We start from the raw sequence: 23067 nt of genomic DNA, 5'->3' as shown, positions 1-23067 counted from the left end.
TTAATAGTTAGTAGCTATGTCTTAAGGCTAAGAATAATTCCATGAATCCTCCACCTCTCTTAAATAAAAATGTTTTAAACTCAAAAGAACAAGAAGTACATGAGTTTCGAATTTATCTTTGGATTTAATTTAATTATATTGATGTGGTGATAAATGCTTTTTGTTTTTCTGAATGAATGCTTGAACAGTGCATATGTCTTTTGAATTTATTGTTTATGAATGTTAAATATGTTGGCTCTTGAAGAATGATGAACAAAGAGAAATATTATTGATAATCTGAAAAATCATGACATTGATTCTTGAAGCAAGAAAAAGCAGTGAAAAAAAAAGCAGAAAAAGCCAATAGCCCTTAAAACCAAAAGGCAAGGGTAATAAAAAGGGTCCAAGGCTTTGAGCATCAGTGGATAGGAGGACCTTAAGGAATAACATCCCGGTCTAAGCGGCTAAACCAAGCTGTCCCTAACCATGTGCTTGTGGCGTGAAGGTGTCAAGCAAAGAGCTTGAGACTGAGCGGTTAAAGTCGTGATCCAAAAAGCAAAAAGAGTGCGCTTAAGAACCCTGGACACCTCTAATTGGGGACTCTAGCAAAGCTAAGTCACAATCTAAAAAGGTTTACCCAGTTATGTGTCTGTGGCATGGATGTATCCGGTGGTAATACTGGAAAACAGAGTGCTTTGGGCCACGACCAAGACTCAAAAGTAACTGTGTTCAAGAATCAACATACTTAACTAGGAGAATCAATAATACTATCTGAAATTCTAAGTTCCTATAGATGCCAATCATTCTGAACTTCAAAGGATAGAGCGAGATGCCAAAACTGTTCAGAGGCAAAAAGCTACAAATCCCGCTCATCTAATTATAATTAATATTCATTGATGGTTTGGAATTTATAGTATTTTTTTCCTTTTTATCCTCTTTGATTTTCAGTTGCTTGGGGACAAGCAACAATTTAAGTTTGGTGTTGTGATGAGCGGATAATTTATACGCTTTTTGGCAGTGCTTTTAGTATGTTTTTAGTAGGATCTAGTTACTTTTAGGGATGTTTTCATTGGTTTTTATGCTAAATTCACATTTCTGGACTTTACTATGAGTTTGTGTGTTTTTCTGTGATTTCAGGCGAAATTTGCCTGAAATTGAGGGACCTGAGCAAAACTCTGAAGAAAGGCTGACAAAGGGACTGTTGATGCTGATGGATTCTGACCTTCCTGCACTCAAAATGGATTTTCTGGAGCTACAGAACTCCAAATGGCACGTTTCCAACGGCATTGAAAAGTAGACATCCAGAGCTTTCCAGCAATATATAATAGTCCATACTTTGTTCGAGAATTGACGATGTAAACTGGCGTTCAACGCCAGTTCTGGGCAGCAGTCTGGCGTCCAGCGCCAGAAAAGGATCCAAAACCAGAGTTCAACGCCAGAAAAGGATCCAAAACTGGCGTTCAACTCCACAAATAGCCTCTGCACGTGGATAGCTCAAGCTCAGCCCAAGCACACACCAAAGTGGGCCCCAGAAGTGGATTTCTGCACTTAGACTTAATTCTGTAAACCCTAGTGACTAGTTTAGTATAAATAGGACTATTTACTATGTATTATTCGTCTTCTTTTTGACCATTACATCTATGGACGCATAGTCCTTAGACCACATGGGGGCTGGCCTCTCGGCCATGCCTAGACCTTTCACTTATGTATTTTTAACGGTAGAGTTTCTATACTCCATAGATTAAGGTGTGGAGCTCTACTGTACCTCGAGTATTAATGCAATTACTATTTTCTTCTATTCAATTCAACTTGTTCTTATTCCAAGATATTCATTCACACCCAAGAACATGATGAATGAGATGATTATGTGACGCTCATCATCATTCTCACCTATGAACGCGTGCCTGACAACCACCTCCGTTCTACATGCAATCAAGCTTGAATGTGTATCTCTTGGATTCCTTAATCAGAATCTTCGTGGTATAAGTTAGATTGATGGCGGCATTCATGAGGATCCGGAAAGTCTAAACCTTGTCTGTGGTATTCCGAGTAGGATCCGATGATCGAATGACTGTGACGAGCTTCAGACTCGCGAGTGCTGGGCGTTAGTGACAGACGCAAAAGAATCAAGGGATTCTATTCCAGTAGGAGCGGGAACCAACCAGTGATTAGCCGTGCTGTGACAGAGCGCGTGAGCGTAGTTTTCACTGCGAGGATGGGATGTAGCCTTCGACCAGTGTGATGCCTCCAGACGATTAGCCATGCAGTGACAGCGCAGAGGACCATTTTCTAGAGAGGATACAAAGTAGCCATCGCCGAACGGTGAACCCCTATATACAGCTTGCCATGGAAAGGAGTAAGAAGGATTGAGTAGAAGCAATAGGAAAGCAGGCATTCTAGAGCCATGCAGTATCTCCATTCGCTTATCTGAAATTCCTACCAATGAATCTACATAAGTCTTCTATCCCTTTTATTATTTATTTAAATGAATTATCTAATCCAATCATGTTTAACCCGCCTGACTGAGATTTACAAGGTGACCATAGCTTGCTTCATACCAACAATCTCTGTGGGATCGACCCTTACTCACGTAAGGTTTATTACTTGGACGACCCAGTACACTTGCTGGTTAGTTGAACGAATTTGTGACTTCAAATAGAGCCAATTATTAAATTTCATACAAGTACAGAGAATATGGATCACAATTTCGTCCACCAATGATATCATTATCATTATCACTAGTAATCGTTCAAATGATATTAGTAACATGATCATTCAATTGGATAAAATGTTTGCCTTAAAAGATTTAGGTGAGCTGAGTTATTTTTTCGGAATTGAAGTTCAAAAGATAGCTCAAGGGCAGCTTCATTTGTCCCAAATAAAATATATTAGTGACCTGCTCTCTAAACTAGAAATGAGTGAAGCAAGCAAAATGCCTACACCTATGATTTCATCATTACAGTTGCTGTCCAGCTGGTCTAAATGTTTTGATGATGCTAAGCTGTATCATAGTGTGGTAGGTACATTATAATACTTGTGCATAACCCCGCCAGACATACCCTTTGCAGTGAGCAAAGTAAGTCAGTTTATGCATTCTCCTTTGCTTTCTCACTAGAAGACGGTAAAGAGAATCCTTAGGTACCTACAGGGCACTAAAGAGGATGGATTATTGCTAATCCTAGCATTGATTACAGGCTCTATGGATTTGTAGATGCGGATTGGGCAGCGGAATTGGAGGACAGGCGTTCTGTCTCTGGTTATTGTGTATTCCTCAGGCCAAACTTGATTACTTGGTGTTACAAGAAACAAACTACCATAAGTAGGAGCTCCACTGAGGCAGAATTTCGAAGCTTAGCTGCCTATGAAGAAGAGTTGGTGTGGCTCACGAATCTGCTGACTGAATTGAAGATACCGATGAAGACGATTCCTACAATTTTTTGTGACAATCTCAATACAGTTCTTCTTACTGCAAACCATGTTCAGCACAATCAAACTAAACACTTTCAACTTGATATTCAAATAATTATAAAAAAGTTTAAGGCAAATTCTCTGCATGTAGTACACATCCCGAGACATGAACAGGTCACTGATATATTAACCAAACCACTTTCAGTAACTGCCTTTCAGAGATTGAAGGAAAAACTTCGAGTGATTGAGAGACCTCACTCGAGTTTGAGGGGGCTGTTGAGGCAAGTAAAGAAGCACAAGATTAGGGACTGATCAAGAAAGGCCAAGAAATTGTTAAAAGATGATAACTAGTTGTATTATGTGTATTGCTATTATGAAAGGACTTTAACCACTCTATATAAGTCTTTTAGGCGTGGAACGTAATAAAGGTGTATCAAACTTACTTTTAATGATTCATTGAAAGGCATTTTTTTCAATTCAATTTACAGTATATTGCTTCCTCTATATCACATGCTTTGCAACTTTTTTCTTTCTTTACTCTTTTTAAGAGGCACGTAGTTCGAGTTTGGGACCATGATGAATTGCTGGTCCGCTGGATCCGCCTATGACGTCACAGGGGTCGACGGAACAATCGGAGTAGAGGGCGATGACTGGACAGTCCCTTGAGATGCAGTGGAAGCCCTCTCTACCACGACCATGAGACCTACTCGATCTACCTCTGCTACCTGTCGTCATTTCTGCAAAGCGAATATATTACTAACACTAATTAAGATATACATACATATATATATATATACTACACGAATCATTCAACATTTAGATTATATAACCTCTCCTAAAATTGGACATACATCCGCCTTTACGGTTCCCACAATTTCAACCAATCTCAAACCACAGTATCAGTCAAAACACAATTAAATTCACCAACTCTAAACATATTAATACGATACAAAAGACAACAACAATTTGTGATGAATTTGTGCAAGAGTAAAGTTTTAAACTGTACCAATTAAAAACTTTCATTAAATCTTTTCGTTGCTAAGCAAATCAAATAAGTTAACTCACCAAGCAACTTCACAATTAACACAATCATAAAACTCATTTGTCCTTAAAAAATTGATTATTAAGGCAATATACAAGGGTTCAAATTCTAATCCACCCACCAAGAGACTTCTATCATTGTTATTAATTAACTCAAATGCACAGATTTACTAAATTTTAAAGCATTCTAACTTTGTAAAACAAACAAATCCTAAATCATATAATTTATTTTAATTTATTCATCATCAAACTAATTTTTTTAATTTTTCTAACCAATTCTAAATTATCATCTAATTGAAGCAGCATGCAGCTTGAAAAGGAAATTAAATCACCAAAAAATAGTTTTCAAGTAAAAGATTAAGAACAAATTAACAATAATAAAGAAAATATATAATGAAAATTTCACTAAAAAATTTGAATAATCAACACAAATCTAACATAATCAACACAAATTCTATTTTATAATAGTTAATAACAAATAAAAATAAATAATAAATTAGCATATGATAACCAAAACGCAAATCCTAAATTAACTTAATCCTAAATTAGCATTTAATAATCAAATCCTAAATCCTAAATTAACATATAACTAAACCCTAAATTAACATGTAACTAAATCATAAAGTATAATCTAAACAAGAGGGAGATACATGGAACCTGAGGGGGGACGGCGACGGAGGGAGATGCAGTGGCGGTGCTGGACAGCGATGGCGGCGGTGCAATAACGGCGGCAAAGGAACTGAGACAGAGTCACGACTAGTACTAGGGGAGAGGACGATCGGGCTGGTTTTCGTAAGAGGGAGTGGCGGCAGCGGGGCTCGAGCAGCGAGGAGTGGAAACGGCTAGAGAGAGAAAGGGAGAAGAGTGGTTAGAGAGAGAGAAAGGATATTTGAAATAAATGGGAGAGGGTTCGCACTCTCAATTTTAAGGCTCATTACCATCGGATTTACCGTTGGATAAATCCGACAATAACTCATAGCGTGTCACCAAAATGCAACATTTCACTAAAATGGCTTACTATCGGATTTATCAAACGGTAAAATCCACGCTAAAGTTTACGTCTTTTTCCTCCAAGTATTACCCACGAATTTACCGTCGAATAAGTAAATCCGCCGGTAACGATTTGACGTAACGAATTTTATATTAAAATTCTCTATAAATTTGTCAGTAAAACCGACAGTAATACAAGACGTTAAATTTGACGATAAATTTGACAGTACTCAATGTTTTCATTGCAGTGATTACTCTCACTTTCACTCAAAAAAAAAACATAAAGACCACAATAGAAGAAACTTTCATCTGCAAAACATTAAAAATTTTAAATAAAAGTCCGAATTTATTCAACCTAAGCTTAATTAATATTTATACATTGTATGAATTTACAGAAATTTATCATCATGGACTGATATAAGCTTAATTAATACTTATACATTGTATGAATTTATTATTCTTCTTGGATCAAGTTGAGATCCCTAAATCGTATAACCAACAATAACCAACAATAATTGGTTTACTTTAATTTGTCATCGAAAGTTCTTAGAAAGTAATATATAAAACATTAAAATTATTTATTTTGATGGGTTATAACTAACACAATGTTTGGTTAAAGAGACATGGATACTAAGACATAAATATGATAGTATATGTCTATTATTTATTTATTGAGATATAGATTTTTGATGGACACAATATATAGTACACAGATACACACAAAATATATCACTACTAGAAAATTAGTTATTACAGACGGATATTTCCGACGGATTTTATCCCACGGAAAGACAGACGAAATTTCAGAAGAATTTTTTGTTGGAAAACAAAAAAAAATAAATTAGCATAAATTACAGATGGAAAATAGAATCCGTCGATAATTCTGTCGGTAAAATTTTTTTTTTGTGAAAAAAATTACAGATGAAAAATCCGTCTGTAATTAAATGGACAAAAATGCTACATTTTATTAAATTATTACAGACGAAAAATTCCGTCTGTAACCTAACTTCATCTGCACCCTATCGAAATCTCTTCTTTTTCTTCCTTCCTTCTCTCTTTCTCTCTCTTCTTTCACACCCTAAAACCCTAACTAACCACAATTTCTCTCAGAAATGGTGTTTCACCATCGCAGAAAACTCATGCCAAAAATCTGCGAGTCCCTCTGCCATGTGGAGCAGAATTCTTCTTCAAATTGTGATTATTGCCTCAAAATCTACATCACCAATCCCCAATACTACTATTATTCCCAACCACCGCCACCGATTCCTCCTCTCCCCTTAGACGATACATCAGACCATGGAAAAAGCCACGCGCTCTCGCCCTACTTGGTCCCTGCTCTCTCCGTTATCGGAGTTGCTTTCTTCATTGTTATTTGCTGTGCAATCTTCGCGAGGATCTTCAGAAGGAGGAGAAGATCCTTATCGCCACCGTTGAGTCTTCGAACACAGGATAATACGCATGATGATTTCTTCGTTGATGAGGAGCACGGTCCTGTGGTGGACCACCCGATCTGGTACATCCGTACACCCTATCGAGCTCTGTTAGCTGCAATTCTTCTATTCCATATGTCTTACTAATGAATCACCTGCAATTTTTCTATTGGTGATAAAGCCATCAGAAGAAAGGCAAATTTTATTACTGATGATAAAGCTAACCAAGGCAAGCTTGTCTCTACTTAAATCCTCCTGCATGTATACGATAGAATAATATTTGGTTTGGATAGTAACCAATTTTCAAATAAGTCCATATAGTTAAAAAATTTGTAATCGTGTGGTTTTTTTTGTTGTGTGTGGAGGAAGGCATTCTTCTCTTCATTTAGGCTTTGGCTTTTAGAGTTTTAGAGTTTTGTTGTATTTTCATTCTTCTCTTCATTACATGTTCCTTTTAACATTGATTCTTTTTCTTTCTTTCTCGTTTTATAGTTAACTTACTTGCCTATTTATGTTCTCATTTTATGTTTTACCTCGCTATTGATATTTGTTGATTAGGTTCTTGAGTGTTTTGAACTTCAACCCGATAACAGTGTGTTTCTAGAGCTAATTCCTATATTCTCCAAGGTTATTGTTCTAAGTTTTTCTTATTTCAATATCTGATATTGATTAGACAAGTTTTAATACTCTGGTTTTTTTTTTTTTTTTGCAGTCTCATGCTTCACAGATTCTTGGATTTAAGTTTCAATATTATTAGCACATGGAAGTCAGCTGCCCTGTTCCCTTTGGGCTCTACAAGCTCACAACATTACTAGTGAAACAAGATTTTTTTGATATTGATATTGCTGATGATGATATTGTCTTGTGGTATAATTTTAATTTATCTATCTACTGGGTCCCACACTTGTCACAGTTTTTTGATGGATATGAATATCATGAGACATCATTTGAGCAGACTTACCATTTTACTCATAGCCACTTTGGCCTGTCTATACCTTCATTTGGAAAGTAAATGTTCTCATTACAATACTCAAAGGTACGTTATTTCATACCTTGTTAGTTATTTGCAACATATATAAACATGCACATAATGTATGACTGATTTTTTACTCCCGGAAAGGTTGATTTTTCGGATTGGTATCATGGAAAAAGCTATTGCTTGTGAATGGTTCCTTGAAATCATTTCTCTAACAAAACTCGCTCTTATTTTCATGTTTCTTTTATATTTGATTTTGTCCTTGTATTCCTACTTACATGACTGGTTTCTACAAGTGGCCCTACTACCGACTAATGATGCCAAGTGTAAGAAAAGAACTTCCCACTCTTCATCAAATATTGTTTGTTACATTTCTCTTCTTCTAAGTTGGAACATATATAGTGGCTCTTGCTTTTTAATTGCATAGGTGGGAGGTCAAGCTGGAAGATTTAGCAATGGCCTTAGGCCTTGTTGAAAATATTTGCATGATGTTTCTATTTTTTCTAGTATTAAGAGTGTCTTCGCTTTTGCAGTTCATTGGCCTAACTTTAGAGGGAAGTATCAAGTACCACATCTAGCTAGGACCACCGCAATGGTCCTCTTCACAGCCCATGGACTTTGCTACATTATCTTTTGGGACAACACTAATCAAATCTAAGAGGTAAATTCAATAAGCAATTTGTTCAATGCAAAGTCCTTGTTCAATGCAAAGTCCTTTTTCAATCATAAACTATATAGGCTAACATTGCAAGAGCTTTCATTGTAGATGCTCATGTGGAATAAAGTTGGCGTCTCAAATGTGGCAGGAGAAGTAGCTTTGCTAGCAGGATTAGCCATGTGGGCCACTAACTTACCTTTGATAAGGCAAAAACTTTATGAACTTTTTTTCTACACTCATCAACTATACATAGTTTTTGTAGTCTTTTATGTACTACATGTAGGATTTTCTTCTTTCTGTGTGTTTCTTACAAGCTTTTACTTATTCTTGATCGATCGCTACCTCAGGTTCCTACAGTCCCAGCAAAAAGTTTAGCTGGTTTCTGCTCGCATCTTATCTTGTGAAACTATTGAACTGAATTTCTCCAAGAATTCAGGTGAATGACAAGTTCTATATCTGAATTTGTCTCCATTTCAAGCAACATAGTATTTATTTCAATTTCCTCTCATGTTGCTACGATAGGATTGTGCTATACTCCTACAAGTGTGCTAATCTTGTGTTATTGATCTGATCTAATTTCGTTTGGTTATATTTGAATAAAAAGGTATTAAATAATTTGAGTGTAATTTAGTGTTAAAAGCATGTACCTTTTAAAAGCATGATCTAATTTAGTGTTAAATATGTTCTTTAGCAGTGATACTAATTTGAGTGTAAAAAGGTATTTTTGTTTTCTATCTTAGACTCATATGGCATCTACCTCTGACTCTCTGTGCTGAACTCTTTTTCTTGGGCCATGTACAGAATTCAATGCATGATTAGGTATTACTGGTGTGAATTGTGGATGCATGTGGCTGTATTAATTAAGAAGAACTATTGCTGTGATTATGTCATATTCATTTTTTATTTGTAATTTATAGGTCTACTTTGCTCGTACTAGGAATGGCATTAATGTTGCTGTGAAAGTTCAACGTCCTAATTTGCACCATGTGGTGGTGCGAGATGTCTATATTCTTCGCCTTGGGGTTTGTATTGGCTATTGTTGACCTTGGTTCTTCACCATTATTGTTCCATCCAACATTAAATGTTAATCTAATGTGTATATTAACAAGTTCAGTTAGGGCTGCTACAAAAGATTGCCAAGAGAAAGAGTGACCCTCGCCTATATGCTGATGAGCTTGGGAAAGGTTTTGTTGGTGAATTGGATTACACTTTAGAGGCTGCAAATGCTTCAAAATTTCTGGTAATGAATGACATTCATATTAATTGGATTAAGTTTACATAATGAGGAGATCTATAAAGTGGATATTTAGAGCATTAATGAAAACTTTCATTAGTGTTTTGCTCTTTTGGCTGACTTGTTATAATACGTGCTTCAAATGTTCGTGATATGAAGAGTTTAAGTATTATTTAGTAGTTATTAGTTTATATTTTTAAATATTAGAATGTTCAATTGAATTTTATGTATTTTGATTTTGTTTATTAGTTATTAGATTGGACTTTATGTTAGTAGGCTTAGGGTTTTCTTTATTTTGACCTAATAAGAGGGTATAAATACCTTCTAAAAACAAGTTATTGCTACTTGAACAAAGTATGTCAGGAATTGCGTATTAAATAATAGGCATTTGGGAATGTATTATACCAGGGGAAATATAAATAAATAAAGAAAGAAAAAAGAGGCTAGCTAGTATAATACTAGTATGCTTTTCATATAAATGCTGAAGTTAGATTCAACTTTTCACTTCAAAGTTGAAAAAAAAATAAACTAATGGAGTTGATGACTCAAGTCTCTGATTTTTACTTAGTATATAGAAATTAAGGGATTCAGATTAGTAGATAGAGAAATAAACAAAGCAAGTTGCTTCTACAAATTTGTCTCATCACAAATTTAGTTTTTTATTAGGAGCCGTTGTTGTTGTTGTTGCATTATATTGCTCTCACGGGGACACAGAAATTGTTGAGTTCTGATCAGTGCATATAGGTAGCTAATTTCAAATATGCATCGTGATGTCATACAAATCATATAAATCATTGAGAAACTGTGTTGATCTTTTTCTCCACATCTATTGTAGTGCTCAAATATATTCTTGAAAAAAGATCAAGATATACGGTAATTGATTCTTTTGACTTCACATGTCATTTGGAACAGTCAATCACTATGTGCAGGACTTATTTTTACCCCCATCAAGCAATCAATCCAGAATTTCTTTCCAGTCAAAACTTGTTCAGAAATGGGGTATATTACACTCAACCTCATGATTATATACTAAAAATAAAAGCTCAATCATTCATTACTCTTTTTATTTGTTATTCTTCTTGTAAACTTTTGCATACTAGCTTTACAGGAGTTTGCTGAGAGGAAGGACAATGGAAAGATGACTGAAGGATCAAAAGGAGAGGAAAAAGCAGGAAATTAGGACATTGTAGAATCAATAGAGTGTACATAGCTGCCATAAGAAAGTGTACATAGCTGCCATAAAGTTCTACACTTACCATATGAGTGGTCTCTAGCTTAGCTTGCATTGTTCAAGAAATTTTAGAAAATTCTAAGGATGCTACTCTACTAATATTTCTGAGACATGGATGTAATTTTCACTCCATATGGATGTATAACTGTATATCATTGAATAAGTAGACTTATATGCAAAGAAATATTATATAGATAATCTATTTTTCATATATCTCAAAGAAAAAAAAATATAATTTATATGAGTTGAGTTGAGTTTTTTATATTTATTTTGTATGAAAACAGGTTTATTTTGCAATGAAAAAATAAAAAAAAAATATTTTATCTTACTGACAGATTTACAGATGAATTTTCTGTCTGTAATCAGAGTGTGAGATGATTTTCCAAAGTTCAAATTACAGACAAAAAATCTGTCGAAAAATCTGTCTATAATTACAGATGAAAAATCCGTCTGAAAATCTGTCTGTAATTACAAACGGAAAATCCGTCGGAAAGTTCGTCGCTCTCAAGGAAATGGATGGAGAATTTATAGAGGGAAAATTCGTCGGTAACTGGTAAAAATCCGTCGGTAAATAATTTCCGACGGGGCTTTTACAGAGGGACAAAATCCATCGGTAATTTCGTCGGTAACCAAAAATTCGTCTGTAATAAAGACTAAATCCGTCTGTATTAATTCATTTTCTTGTTGTGTATGTTTATAGTATCTTTTTTTAAAATTGAGACAATGCATAAAACATAAAATTTGACTTTTTTATCTTTAGTTATTTTTAAGATTATCCATTTTGTCCTTCTCAATTTTATCCGTTTCTATCCTTCCTCCTCCCACTTCCCTCTTCTCTCATCTTTCTATCTTCTCTCCTGTTTCTTCTACTACTGTTATTGTCACGGTCACTATCGTCACCGCTTCTTTATCCTTACCTCACTCGTTTAGATCTGTCGCTTTGCTCCACCATTCTCTAGATTTGGCTTCATCGTCATCCACATCTATGAATTCAGTTGCCAAACACGAGGACGATGGTGGGACCGGCTCAACCTTTGCCATCGCATTTTCAACTTTGCGTTGCCTCCACTTTGCCCTTCCACCCCGCCGATTCAAACTTCATCCCTTTCTCTCACCTTCATTTTTTTTCTTTTTCAATTTCTATTTCAATTGTTTTCCTTTTTAAAAAAAATATGAAGGAGATCAGATCTTGATGATTTTAAAGGTGAAATAATAAGAATAATTATGATATGGGAAACAATAAAAAAAAGTAGTTAAATATTTGCATTTTATTATTTATGTTGTGAAAGATTGTTCTTTCTAAAAGTGTTGAGAATCAATTAGGTGGTTGAAGATCACTTGATAATAGGGGATGAAGTACTTTTATTATTATTTTCATTAGTTTTTTTTTTGTTTGATTTGTTTTAGTTCAGAATAAGGTCTGTTGCACCTTGTGATAATTTGTGTTGATTATAGAAATATCAATCGTGGTGATGGTGGAAAGTAACGGTGATAGTGGTAGTGGTGTTGTCGATAGTGATGAAGTATAGGTTATTTTGAAAAGGATAAAATTGATATTTAATTTGTATCATTATGTCTTGTGTATTATCACTAAATATATTAAAAAAATTATATATTTTTATGTTTATATCTCTTTATGTATTTATGTCTGTGTCTATTTGTCTCACAGACACTATCCAAATGCAATATAAAGGTTGTTTAATATACATGACTTTTAAAAGTTGTATAAATTATATATCAAATAATTCGAAAGTGAACAAAATTTGAGTTTAGACTTTAAGAATGAATAAAATCTATTATCTATTATATATTACTAATTTATAATAAAAATATAGTATATATCATTTTTTCATTGCAATTGAAATTAAATCATTCTCTCTAAAATTAAAAAATCCTCTCCTTCTCTTACTTCTTTTTTCTATCTCTCCTTCTCCGAGTAAATAGTCAAATTAGTTCTCAAAAGATCACTCATTCTCTAAATTAGTCACTAAAAGATATTTTTAATTAAATTCGTCCTTCAAAGATTTTAAATTAGTCATTTTAGTCCTTCCGTCACTTTTGTTACAAATGGCGTCAAAACTTGTTGATATAACACGTTAAATGGCACCACAACACACATCTAGTAGTCGTAATTGGTGACTAATATGATAAGTTTGTGAAATTAGATTAAATCAACCACAAATTAAGGAATTCCAATGTCTCAAGTTCTCCCCTCAATTAGGTTTTGATTTGATCTAATTTTATAAATTTATCATTTTAATAGTCAACTATGACTCTTATGTGTGTATTGTAGTATCACTTAACATGTCAATTAACAAATTTTGGCGCCGTCAATAAAAAAAATGATAGAAGAAATAATGCGATTAATTTAAAATCTTTGAAAGACGAATTTGATCAAAAAAATCTTTCGAGAACTAATTTGGAGAACAAGTGATCTTTCAGGGACGAATTTGAGCATTTACTCCTCCTTCTCCTTTACCTACTCTATTTCTCTTATACATCATTGTCAATGACTAATTACAAATTTAACAATCAAAATATATAATGTGATATTTTCTAATTATAATTAAAATAAAATTAAATTAAAAATTAAAATATTAAAAATAAAATATATCTATATTCTATATTAAATTATTAATTTGACAATCAAAATATATCACATGACATTCTTTTACTACAATTATGATGAAACCTTTTCCTAAAAAGTTAATGAGTTCCTTCCCTCCATTCTCTACCTCTCTCCCTCCTTTTCTCTCTCAATGAGTTCCTTCCCTCCATTCTCTACCTCTCTCCCTCCTTTTCTCTCTCCCATTTTCTATTTTTTTATACCCTTCTTACTCTATTTATAAGACTATAATCTATAAATTATATTAATCTTCGGGATGTCAGTTCCTGAATGGGTCGGGAATACTATGAGCGTGTGTTGATTGGAGGGGATCTGGATCTGGGTTGCTAGCATGTGAGTGGATCTCCCAGGCTAGTGTTGATGAGCGAGGGATGGAGCTTCACGACCTCACGGGTTGTTGGAGTGTTGGGGGGGCACCTGCAAAAGGGGCTCTGACGCTCAAGTCAGAATCCGTACAAGGTGGCAGAAAAGGTGTGGATATAGTGACGTACCTAGGGGAGGGGTAGGGCCTTCCCCTTATATAGTCTACACCTAGGGCGGGTCCCATAGGAGCAGACCCGCCTTCCAGAAAACTTCCCCTCCCAGCTGTCATGTACCTTGCTGGAGGGGAGGAGGTGTCTCGGGTCTCCTCCCGGTTCGGGCATTGCATGCCCGCAGGGTCGGCGAGATGGGCCGGGGCGTCAGACTAGTTGGGCTGGGCCGGAACCCCCAATGCGCCAATCTGTGGTCGTGAGCGCCATTGTTGGCGCGTTCCATTCTACCTTCTCTCTGGTTGGATCCCCGCCAGGTCGGCCGTTCGTGATAGAGGCGTGCCCCCTACGCGCGAGTGGGTTTTACCATTTCGAGAGAATGTCATCCGTCGCCTCGTTCTCCGCGCCTATCATTTAATGCCATTATGGTTTATTTGAAAGCTTGGGGAAAAGTCAGTTCTACCCTTGACTTTCGCGCTTCCCTGTAGAGGCAGTTATTCTTCAGCGTTTACCTTCTTTTCCCCACTTTCGTTCCAGCTTCTCACTTTTACTTCCATCTGCATTGTTGCTTCTCATCTTTCTACTCATGCTTTCTGGATTTCACTGCCTTAGTCCGCTTCTAGTTTGATCGCAACTGTATTTCCTCAGATATTTCTAAATTTCCTCGACAGCAATCTTCCTGGTAAGCCTATTATCTTAATGAATGATTGCTATCGTTACTGCCATTGTTGCCATCCCTTTGTGTTCCTATGGTTTCTAAGCTATGCATGTTGTTGTTTGAATTGTGTTACTGTTAGTTAGGCTTTAGAGGGGGTTACCATTTAGATTTTTGGTATTTGGCCTTTGCTTGATTGTAGATAGGCTTGTTGTGGTGTATAGTCTTAGTTCCGATTGTCCCGACTTCCCGACCTTGTAATCTGACCGAGTGGTGCCCCCACTGTAGGTATGGCGCAACTTCCCCTTCTGAGGCCCCGTGTTGACCGATACTCCTGGGTCACCTCAGATGTGAAGGATACACCTTCCCAAATAACCCTGGAGGAGCTCACGGAGTTCCGCCATGCCGACCAACTATGCGGGGGAGGTCCCGAGGAGGAACGCTTCGAAGTGTTTGTCCCCGCGGACTACGAACAAATTTGTCAACTTAACTTGAACACCCCCTGAGTTGCCGACTGGATTTGGATGTACAAAGCAATTTTCATCGTCCTGGGGGTTCGTATCCCCTTCTCCCCCTTCCAAATGGCCCTTTTAAATCGGTGCGACGTGGCTCCGTCACAACTGCACCCGAACAGCTAGGCCGCCATCCGTTGCTTTGAGATGGTTTGCGAGTATTTGGAGTTGCCAGCCTCCGTAGAAGTGTTTTTATGGCTGTTTGTTTTGACAAACACTTCCAAGGAAGGAAGGCATAAGAAAGGGTTTATGTCCTTTCGGGCTGCTCAGGGCAGACGAATCTTCGAGGTGTTCGAAGATTCGTTCCATGGCTTCAAAAACAAATTCTTTAAGGTCCGGCCTGCCGAGGGCCAACACCCTTTCTGGTTAACCTTGGAGGGAGAGCGACGAATTCTGACCTACTGGAGCTTCGGGACCGAGTCTAATGCTTTCACTAAAGTAACATACAAGGGCCTGACCAGCGAGATAAGAACATAGCTGACGTGTTGTTGGCCATATTTAACAAAAATAACATCAACCCACATCTTTTAATGGGTAATTAGGAGATGGGTAGGAGTTAGATAGGTGAGTGGTCGGTTGGTTCTAGTGTTGCAGTTTCCTTCTTCCTCTTTTTTTTATCCGCTTTGATATTAATTCTTCGGTAACAATAAAGAGACAAAAAAAATCAGTCTAAATAGTTTAACTTTATTTTATTTAATATTTATGTATTATAAAATATATTAAATAAAATAAAAAATAATAAATTTTGATAATTTTTAATTAAAAATTTTTATTTTCCAAAACTTTTCGTTAACATAAACTAACTTCATGCTTGTTTATTAAATGGAGGAGCGCAAATTGTAAGGTTCCACATCGGTTGGGGAGGGGAACGAAGCATGCCTTATAAGGGTGTGGATACCTCTCTCTAACATGACGCGTTTTGACGAGTGAGTGTGGGGGGTTTCGCCTATCATCCCTATCGTCAAAGGCAAAGTTGTGAGGCCTTGTGTGCCAAAGCAAACAATATCGTACTAGCGGGTAGTTTGGGCTGTTACAGATGGTATCAAAGCCGGAGCCCAGATCGATGTGCCAGCGAGGGCGTTGGGCTTGGTTGGGAAGGGAACGAAGCATGCCTTATAAGGGTGTGGATACCTCTCCCTAGCATGACGCGTTTTGCCGAGTGAGTGTGGAGGGGGGCGCTTTGGCTATCATCCTTATCGCCGAAGGTAAAATCGTGAAGCCTTGTGTGCCAAAGCGAACAATATCATGCTAGCGGGTGGTCTGGGCTGTTACAGATGGTATCAGAGCCAGAGACCAGATCGATGTGCCAGCAAGGGCGTTGGGTTCCCTTAGGGGGGTGGATTGTAAGGTCCCACATTGGTTGGGAAGGGGAACGAAGCATGTCTTATAAGGGTGTGGATACCTCTCCCTAACATGATGCGTTTTGACGAGTGAGTGTGGGGAGCTTCGGCTATCATTCCTATCGTCAAAGGCAAAACCTTGAGGCCTTGTGTGCCAAAGCGGACAATATCGTGTTAGCAGGTAGCCTGGGCTGTTACACAAATAATTTGGTTAGAGAATTTTTGTTAAAAATCGCTTTCATAGTTGTAGTGAAAGTTGAACTAAAAATAAAATATAGTATGTGATCAAAATTGAAATTCATTATTTGAAATTCTCTAAAATCACTACAAGAAAACATGTCTTTTGCTACGTGTTTGAAGCGTGGCGAAAAGTCAAAAAAAGCGTAGCGATAGCTTTTCGCCACGTTTTTTGAGTTACCGATATGCTTTTGAAAGGGTCACAACTGCAAGGGTGCCGAATGCTTTAGCACCACGCTTTTGCTAACCTATCACCACGCTTTATTTTTTGCCACGCTTTTAAAGATCGTCATGCTTTAAAAGCGTGGTCATATGTGCCAAATATGGTTACACTTTTAAAGCATGCCAATAGCAAGATATGGCTACGCTTTTAAAGCGTGCCAATAGAAAGACATATGGCTACACTTTTTAAGCATGACAATGGAGAGAGATACAGCTATACTTTTAAAACGTGCCAATAGCAAGACATACGGCTACGCTTTTAAAGCGTGACAATTGATGACTGTTGTACAATATGGCTACGCTTTTAAAGCGTGGCAAAAAGTTTGTTCAATAACCTATAGTTTTTTTTTTAATCTTTGTAATAAAACCTTACAAAATTAATAGATAATTTTAAAATTTAGACAATGGCCAATAATTTTAAATCCACTAATTCAACATACATAACTTGTCACAAAAAAATGTTTAATCCTAAGAAGCACGGACACACCAAATTACTGCCGTGTCCACGTGTCGGACACGCGGTGGACACGGACACGCGGTGGACACGCGGTGGACACGTGTCCGACACACCTGAGCACGTGTCACAAAAAAAATTTTTTTTTTTACTCGGACACGCCATGACACGGCACTGGACACACGAGGACACGGCACTGGACACACGAGGACCCGGCATTGGACACGCCAGGACACGATTGGCATGTAAAAATTGCAGAAATTTTTTTAAAAAAAAAATTACCTTTAACCCAAAAAAATCTTGGACCCCATAAGCACAAGGAGTCTCTCACACATTTTAAATAACTCATAAAAAAACAACCCTCATTTTTTACACGACCCTTCACCTTCAGAGCATAGCAAAAGTCACCCTCCTCCACGCACCGTCCTCTACACCCTCCTTACACGACCCCATAATGACATGGATATATCATTAGAATTGATGCCCCATATTTTTTTGGAAAGGATATGAAAATAGGAAGTAGTGAAGTTCAAAAGATAGTTAAAGAATACTCCATGTGTTTTTTTTTTTTTTTTGAGGGGTTAGGAAGTGATTATAAGTTCAATTGTAAATTTTGACTTCATATTATATATATGATATATATTATGACTTTTGATTTTTTTTCTTAAAATTTAATATATATATGCCGTGTCCGTGTCCGGTAAAATTTTAATTTTGGTGTGTCTCCGTGTCCGTGTCCGTGTCGTGTCCCGTGTCCGTGTCCGTGTCCGTGTCCGTGTCCGTGTCCGTGTCTGTGCTTCTTAGGTTTAATCACATAACAGTATAACAAAATATCAAAAATCAAAGTGATAACAACTACGCAATGTATTCCTAATACATGAATTACAACTCCAATAACTTTGCCATCCTATCTAACAATAATTTTGATCAACCTCCTCACATATGTGCACCCAATTCACTAAACTAATCATCATCCTCCACTATGTGCTAAGAGACGTACAACATCCAGCTTCTTCAGGATTTCAATGGTATTTAGCAACTGAGAAGCTTTTATGGCTCTAGTAGTTTCCATAGTAGCTTCTTCTTCAGGATTTTTGGGCTTCCCCATTGCTTCAGCTTTCTTGATGATGTTTTATGGCTCTAGTAGTTTCCACAGTAGCTTCTTCTTCAGGATTTTTGGGCTTCCCCATTGCTTCAGCTTTCTTAATGACCTCATTATCATAGGTGTATGCCTCAGCATCAACCACCATAACCTGTTAAATACTAGCAGCGATAACCAAAAATCAACATGGTATTTGAATGCACTGCTCTTCATCATCATCAATAGAAAGTAGATAGAGCATGTCCTCATTCTCAAGCTATAAATAATAAAAATTAATAATAAATAAATGGATAAAGAAATTAAACGTTTAGTTAATTATCATATCAAAGCCAACACCACACTCTGTCAAATTAATAATAAACACTATCAAAATTAATAATAAACACTCTGTCTTCAACAGAGAGGTAATAACCACCAGCAAGTTCAGTTTCATTGAGTTCTAGAGCTTTCTTCATGCTAGAAAAATCCTTGAAGTCGATATAGGCAAAACTGTAAATTACACCTGGTGTCAATTTGCTAAACTCAAAGCAACACGTAACACAATCATTTTGAGCATCCAACTTGAGAAACAAAAAGGATACACAAAAAATGAAATAGCAAATCTTTCACAATAAAAATAAACGAAAAAGAAAAAGGATTTGAAGAAGAAACAAACCATTTAGGACCTCCAGACTCGAAATCTTTTAGGACTGACACCCTCGAGATCTCCCTGCAGGAACCAAAATGCTCATTTAGGCTAGCTCTTATCTGCAACCACAATTTTGGCAGTATTCAAATATGAATTGCAAAAAGAAACACATGCAAGGGAAGCAGCAGCAGACATGATAGAAATAAATTTACCTCCAAGAAATTTATCAAAACCCCTTATGAATATAGTTTGACCAGTTTGACGCTGATCACCTTTCTGGAAGGAATTGCTGAAACTGAAACAAGTATTACAAAGGATAAAGAGAAGGAAATAAGTGGAAGCAAGGCATGAAAGGGAGCGGAGAAAAAGGTGATAGAAGTAGATATGAGGCATAGGAGGGAGAGAGGAGAAGATATAATAATTACCTGCCACCAGGGATATATGAACCTCTTTCACGAGCTAAATCAAGCCTAACAGGATGATTTAACAACTCATGCTCATTCAATTCAAGAGCCTACAAGTACGAAAACCAAAAGGATTATCAATACACAACCCCAATAAATCAACAAATACATAATTTAAACATCTTTTCAAAGTAAAAAGGGATGGAGGGTAACCAAAAAATAGATTGCAGTGATGCATATCAAACAACACTATGGAGGAGAAAACAAATCAATAAAGCAATAGCAATTAGTTAACAGCATAGAAATAGCAAGGCAGTAGTTGGAAAAAAAAAATTAGCTTCAAAATGAATGATATTACAACAATTAAATTAACTTCATATAAAAAAAAAACATGATAATTAGTTAACGCAGCCAATAACTTCCAACAACACAAGTACTAAAAAAGAAATTATTTAATTTTAACACTTAATATATTTGACTGGTTTTAGAAAAGTAGCTAGCAAAAGCTATGCAACCACCACAGATAACTTATTATTCTGTAGATATTTGAGGAGCAATAGCTTACACTTTGTGCTGCCTCTGCAATAGAAAACTCAACATGTCTAAAGCGTTTAAACCTCCCAGTATCGTCAACTGAAAAACGAACATCAACTACTTCTCCACAATCTTTGAAAAACTCCTCACTGAACAACAGTAACATGACATCATAAGAAAAAAATACACTATAAACAAGGAAATATAAGATATACAATACATACAAGTCAGATCATTGCAAACTAAATGACAGGTTTCCAACAAATAGTGTCTTTGATCCACCTGTTGCAACACTAGGTGTAGAAGGGGTTTTAGACTGCAAAGCAAAGATATATTACCATCAAAGATATTAGAACATTTAAAAAGAATAAAAAAATGAGACCAGTAACATACAACTTTCTTCGCTGAGTCAGCATCAACCATCTCGACATCCTTAGCCTGTTTCACATGAGGAAAATACATTTAGTGCACAATCACAAGACAAAGCAAAACAAGCCTTCAAACAGCGATATTAAAATACAAAGCGAGATGCTTACACTTTTCTGAGGAGTTTTAGAAGGTTTTTCTTCTTCCTCATCACTGTCATCTGAACTATAACTGCTTTCTTTTGAAACTTTTACAGGCTGCAGTGAATAGCAAAAGAAATTGAACACAGCAAAATAATATACAATGGTTCACATAGTATAAAATATTTTAAAAAAAATAGTACATAATTCAGATATTTAAATTGAGAAATTCAAGTTGAATATAATGGAAGAGAGAACAATAGCAATTAACACTACATAATACAAGTAGGAAACTAAGGCCCAGAAAAAAATGACACGAGCAATCAGATGGAGATTACAAAAGAAAAAGATAAATACTGGAAATTCTAATCTAACCAAAAACTTATAAACTAAAAAAAATCCTTGAAAATAATAAAATTATTAGTCATGCTTATTTATTTGAAATGAAACATTATACCAGGAACAAGGGCAGATAAAGCAATGAACCGTTGGCTGAGCTTCTCTCTACGCTTCCTCTCAGCAATTGCCACCAGGGAATAGAACCCCTACGAGCCGCGGTAACTCAATTCAATCACTTCTCCATCTAACTCAATTTGACCCTCCCAATTCCTAATTTTATCAACCTTAATAAGAAGACAGCAACCTAGTTCATTTTTTAACAATAAAAATCAATTTAACAAACACATTCAACATAACACAGCCATAACCAACTCATGCACTTTTAAAACATTCGTATATTAAAAACTATAATTTTTAAAATAAATCCCACTGATTTCATTACAAGTTTAAACCTACTTGCTACTTAAAAGAACAGTGACGTTATCCAACAACAAAAAATTGCTCAGCGATATGTTCAGTAACAATTCAACTTAGCAGCAACAAATTCAGCTCATTGATCATTTTTAACAACAAATTTAAGTAGAATAGCTTTCAGTAACAAAAACTTAAATTCAAATTCTCGGAATATGATTTACAGCAAAACAAAATCAATTGAATCATTATTTCAGCAACAATCTCAACTTTCAACAACAAATTCAAGATATACTGATGGCTTATAATAATGAAACTGAAAAAGAAATAACAGGGCCGAAGGAAGCTAAAACTCCCCTACCCACGAACCAACTCATGACAAAGGAAGCGTTGACAGCCTAAGCAAGAAGACGAGCTTGCGATGGTGACAGAGAGCGACAGAGCTTGCGACGAGCTTAAGTCTGAAACAGCCGCGAGAGAAGCGTGAAACTGGAGAGAGAGAGAGAGAGAGAGGTCGACGGCGAGACCAGCCGTGAGAGAGGTGAGCCACAGTGAGCTTGAGGGAGAGAGTGTCGAGAGAAGAGAGAAGAAACTCAAAGGAGGGTTACGGGTGCCAGAAGAGGGATTGCCGACAGAAGCATCACGCGCGCCGACGACGTTCTTCGCAGAGTGCACAATGAAGAGAGGTTAGGGTTCTTCGATATGATGCTCTTCATCGCGATCAGGGGGTTCTTCGTGAGGCACAATGAAAAGTGGGATGGGGTGAGGCATAATGAAGACAAGGTTAGGGTTAGGAGCAATCGTTACCTCGTGCGTGGAGGGCTTAGGGTTCTTTAATCTGAATGAGCTAGGGCAATTCAAAGAAGGGGAAAGCTAAAGTTTGGAAGAGTAGATGGTGTATTGCAATTGTAACTTAGTATTTTCGAAGGGAGTTCTCTGAAATTTTTTTTCTTTGGGGAACCTTTTGGCCACGCTTTTGAAGCGTGCCAAAAGAGTTGGAGGAAACGGCCACGCTTTTAAAATGACCCTATAACAAAATTTTGTCGCCACGCTTTAAAAGCGTGCCTTTTTTTCTCTATGGCTACGCTTTTTGAGTGTAGCAAAAAAAAGCGTGGCCAAATCTCCAATCAATTGCCACTCTCATAAAAGCGTGCCATTGACCCTTTTCGCTACGCTTTTAAAGCGTAGCAAGAAAAAATGTGGCAAAATCTCTATTCAGTCGCTACCCTCATAAAAGTGTGGCCATTGACTACTTTTGGCCACGCTTTTAAAGCGTGGCCATAGACCTTTTTTCTTGTAGTGAATGTATCATAATATATAAAAATTAGTATCATCATCCTTTCTTTTTTCTACTATTATAAACTTTCTTTGGTCTCGAAAAAACACTTTTATTTTAAGAAAGACAAAATTTTAGCAGAAGACAGAATTCATGATCTTATTTTTCAGTTGGTCAAAGATTATTATCATGCTCAATCTAAATATTCCCGAAGCATCCGTCCATCAAACTCAACTCGGATAGTTTATTTTCCAACGATAGAAGAGTGGCTTGTGGAGGTATTCTGCGAGATTTTGATGGGAAAATTATTACTTGCTTCAGTGTTAATCTAGGTTTGTGCACCGTAACTCTCGCAGAACTTTGGGACATTCTTCTAAGGTTATATTTGTTATTGTGCTTGAGCT

At 36.5% G+C, this 23067-nt stretch overlaps 1 protein-coding gene across 28 annotated transcripts; it reads right to left on the bottom strand.

Annotated features, from left to right (window-relative positions):
• Positions 1-18294: 18294 nt before the first annotated feature.
• LOC112796131 (nucleolin 2) lies at positions 18295-22325 on the bottom strand. 28 transcript variants are annotated; one of them, XM_072234990.1, is made up of 9 exons: positions 21757-22325; positions 21095-21260; positions 20668-20754; positions 20525-20569; positions 20163-20280; positions 19619-19707; positions 19406-19488; positions 19221-19312; positions 18295-18716 (listed from the first exon to the last, which is right to left on the bottom strand). In XM_072234990.1, the coding sequence occupies exons 3-8, from the start codon at positions 20715-20717 to the stop codon at positions 19302-19304; spliced, it is 396 nt and encodes a 131-aa protein (XP_072091091.1). In that variant the 5' UTR covers positions 20718-20754; positions 21095-21260; positions 21757-22325; the 3' UTR covers positions 18295-18716; positions 19221-19301. The 28 variants fall into 28 exon arrangements, with proteins under 28 accessions (XP_072091091.1, XP_072091095.1, XP_025694233.1 ...); XM_072234994.1 differs by having other exon boundaries at positions 18295-19054; positions 21095-21182; positions 21749-22297; XM_025838448.3 differs by having other exon boundaries at positions 18295-18726; positions 19221-19274; positions 21095-21182; positions 21749-22297.
• Between the last annotated feature and the right edge of the window lie 742 nt (positions 22326-23067).

The sequence above is a fragment of the Arachis hypogaea genome, chromosome 4, assembly GCF_003086295.3.
Source record: "Arachis hypogaea cultivar Tifrunner chromosome 4, arahy.Tifrunner.gnm2.J5K5, whole genome shotgun sequence".
Taxonomy (NCBI): Eukaryota; Viridiplantae; Streptophyta; class Magnoliopsida; order Fabales; family Fabaceae; genus Arachis; species Arachis hypogaea.
This window is presented reverse-complemented; position numbering and strand designations above follow the sequence as displayed.